The 3,668-nt window shown below is 55.2% G+C and overlaps 1 protein-coding gene across 1 annotated transcript; it reads left to right on the forward strand.

Moving 5' to 3' along the window:
• The first annotated feature begins 269 nt into the window (after positions 1-269).
• DRD5 (dopamine receptor D5) lies at positions 270-2,895 on the forward strand. The gene is made up of 2 exons (XM_011987817.1): positions 270-368; positions 559-2,895. Exon 2 carries the CDS (start codon positions 902-904, stop codon positions 2,336-2,338), a length of 1,437 nt encoding a protein of 478 aa, XP_011843207.1. The 5' UTR covers positions 270-368; positions 559-901; the 3' UTR covers positions 2,339-2,895.
• Positions 2,896-3,668: the final 773 nt, after the last annotated feature.

Here is a 3,668-nt window from a genome sequence, read left to right on the forward strand (position 1 = left end):
TGTCCCAGGAGTAGGAATCATTCATTATCCCACGCTGCGGAGAAGGAAACCAAGGCCAGGTAAAGTTTTGTAGGGCCCTCAAAGTTGCAGAGCTGGGAATAAAGTCCGGATTGGGACTCAGGTCTGTGGGCAATCCAAGGCCGCCCCCTTTACCCTTCAAACGCTCTTTCCTCCTCCGGATGCCCTCGCGTCCTCCTCCCTACCCCACCTCTTCTTCCCCAAGCGTGGCCAGGGCTAGGGCTCCAGGGCTGCGCCAAGCGCCGTTCGGTCTTCCCGGGGAGAATTTTCCCGGCCCGGGGCTAGGGTCTGGCGCTGGGGCGCCCCTCAGACCTGCGGGATCTCCCCTAAACTCTGGGGCGCTGAGCGCGGTGAGCGAGGTCGCCAAGGCACAGGTGGGGCGGGAGCTCGAGAGAGCTGAGCGCGGAGGCGCTGGGGGCGGGACGCGGGGCCCGGGAGCGGCCAGGGACCGCGGCAGCGCCGCAGTGCCAGCCCGGCGCCCGCGGCTGCCTGCCCCAGCCCCTTAGTGGCGGCTTGTTCTCTTCTCTCGCTCTGAACTAGACACAGCCGCTGCCGCTGCCGCTGCCGCTGCCGCTGCCGCTGCGGTCCGGCGCGCTGCAGACTCCCGAGAACAGCCCTGGCTGTCAGCGGGCACCAGCCGCTTCCTGTCCCCAGCGCTAAGACTGGAGGGGCGCACCACCGCCGCCGAGCCAGAGGCGCTTCAGGAGGCAAGAGAAGTCCCCGCGCGCTCCGGGGCCCGGCGCAGCTCATGGTGAGCGCCCTCTGGGGCTCCAGGGTCCCTTGGCTGAGGGGTCGCATCCTTAGGGTGCCCCATGGGGCTGCCTGGGGGTCGCAGGGCTGAAATTGGGACCGCCCACAGACCGCCCCTGCAGCCCAGCCCGAAATGCTGCCGCCAGGGAGCAACGGCACTGCGTACCCGGGGCAGTTCGCGCTGCAACAGCAGCTGGCGCAGGGGAACACTGTGGGGGGCTCGGCAGGGGCACCGCCACTGGGGCCCGCACAGGTGGTCACCGCCTGCTTGCTGACCCTACTCATCATCTGGACCCTGCTGGGCAACGTGTTGGTGTGCGCAGCCATCGTGCGGAGCCGCCACCTGCGCGCCAAGATGACCAACGTCTTCATCGTGTCTCTGGCCGTGTCAGACCTCTTCGTGGCGCTGCTGGTCATGCCCTGGAAGGCAGTCGCCGAGGTGGCCGGTTACTGGCCCTTTGGAGCGTTCTGCGACGTCTGGGTGGCCTTCGACATCATGTGCTCCACAGCCTCCATCCTGAACCTGTGCGTCATCAGCGTGGACCGCTACTGGGCCATCTCCAGGCCCTTCCGCTACGAGCGCAAGATGACCCAGCGCATGGCCTTGGTCATCGTCGGCCTGGCCTGGACCTTGTCCATCCTCATCTCCTTCATTCCGGTCCAGCTCAACTGGCACAGGGACCAGGCGGGCTCTTGGGGCGGGCTGGACCTGACTAACAACCTGGCCAACTGGACGCCCTGGGAGGAGGACGTTTGGGAACCCGACGTGAGGGCAGAGAACTGTGACTCCAGCCTGAACCGAACCTACGCCATCTCTTCCTCGCTCGTCAGCTTCTACATCCCCGTGGCCATCATGATCGTGACCTACACGCGCATCTACCGCATCGCCCAGGTGCAGATCCGCAGGATTTCCTCCCTGGAGAGGGCCGCAGAGCACGCGCAGAGCTGCCGGAGCAGCGCAGCCTGCGCGCCCGACACCAGCCTGCGCGCTTCCATCAAGAAGGAGACCAAGGTTTTCAAGACCCTGTCCGTGATCATGGGGGTCTTCGTGTGTTGCTGGCTGCCCTTCTTCATCCTTAACTGCATGGTCCCTTTCTGCAGTGGACACCCCGAAGGCCCTCCGGCCGGCTTCCCCTGCGTCAGTGAGACCACCTTCGACGTCTTCGTCTGGTTCGGTTGGGCCAACTCCTCACTCAACCCCATCATCTATGCCTTCAATGCCGACTTCCGGAAGGTGTTTGCCCAGCTGCTGGGGTGCAGCCACGTCTGCTCCCGCACGCCGGTGAAGACGGTGAACATCAGCAATGAGCTCATCTCCTACAACCAAGACACCGTCTTCCACAAGGAAATCGCAGCTGCCTACATCCACATGATGCCCAACGCTGTTACCCCCGGCGACCCGGAGGTGGACAACGATGAGGAGGAGGAGGGTCCTTTCGATCGCATGTCCCAGATCTATCAGACATCCCCAGATGGTGACCCTGTTGCAGAGTCTGACTGGGAGCTGGACTGCGAGGGGGAGATTTCTTTAGGCAAAATAACACCTTTCACCCCAAATGGATTCCATTAAACTGCATTAAGAAACGCCCTCATGGATCTGCAGAACTGCACAGACACTGACAAGCATGCACACACACGCAAATACATGCCTTTCCAGTGCTTCTCCCTTTATCATGTGTTTCTGTGCAGTAGTTCATGTGCTTAGAAACCTCACCCCATGGATTGGTAGTTCAAATAATTGGCCGAAGCAGTTGCAATAAACTCAGTCAAATATACCCAGCCTACCAGAGATGGACCAATGATCCTATTAGAGAAGAGAGTATGGTGCTGCGTCCTTAAAAAAAAAAAAAAAAAGTGATACTTGGTCCTTAAAAAATATGCTCTCCCCTCCCTTTTTAAACTAATGGCTTGTTCAGTCACTTGTTCGTGTTTGAATCGATTTTTAAACAGCAGTGTGTGTGTGTGTGTGTGCAGTGATGCGGTGGGAGCACAGCTTTCCTGTGTCTGGATTCCCGTGACTCTGTGCTCATGTCATTTCTTCTCTCTGTGCTGGTGGGTGTCTCTTCACCATAGCTGAAGAAGTCTCCCTGATTTATTCTGGTGTCTAATAAACACAAATTATTTGTATTATGCAGTGACTGTCTTTGCTTTGCTACACTGGGTTTCAGGATTGCTTCTGAAAAAACCATGAGTACAACCTTAAAATGCAAAGAAGACATTTGCTGGGTCTGGAAGTACATGCTTATTCTCTTTACAGTTTGGCCTTAAATATATACCAGGGCAAAGGACCTTGAGCAGTTTCTGTTTTCTCAGGTTTCTTTTTATTACTTATATACATGTTGGCTCTGTGCTGAAACCTGGATTCAATGGCATGGCATTACATCTTCTCAAGCCCAGATTTTTTTTTTTTTCTCATTTGGAATCCGTTTTGAAGTAACATAAGACAACTCTCCTGATTCCTAGACAGTTGCGATCAGTTCATTGAAAAGATCATGTAGAATAATACCTTGAATCTTTCTCTATCTGAAATCTGTAGCATGTTTTAGAATGACATGGCTTTTGAGAAATCGTGTTTTCTGAAGAGCTTTGAAATGTGTGAATCAAGATGCTTTAAAAAAGAAACGCTATTTTTAAATAGGCATTTTCCTTAGTGGACAAGAGCAAGATAGGGAAATGCTTTTTAACTAAGATGTAGAAGCCAGAGGTGAAATGTGAATGAACTTGAAACTGGATAATCTGTAGGTCGAGGTGCTCAACAGAAAAGCCCAGCTGACTCCAATCATTTTGTTTTTGCTCTCCGCAGTGTGAACAGTCAAGGGGAGTGTTTTATTCCAGACCTATACCAGTTGAGAGCATATTATTACCATCAGATCTAAATGTGAGCACTATTAATGGAAGCA

Source organism: Mandrillus leucophaeus, unplaced genomic scaffold (genome assembly GCF_000951045.1).
Source record: "Mandrillus leucophaeus isolate KB7577 unplaced genomic scaffold, Mleu.le_1.0 Scaffold317, whole genome shotgun sequence".
Lineage (NCBI taxonomy): Eukaryota > Metazoa > Chordata > Mammalia > Primates > Cercopithecidae > Mandrillus > Mandrillus leucophaeus.

Coding starts and splice junctions, on each gene's coding strand:
- DRD5 (XM_011987817.1), top strand. CDS start 902: ATGCTGCCGCCAGGGAGCAACGGCACTGCGTACCCGGGGCAGTTCGCG.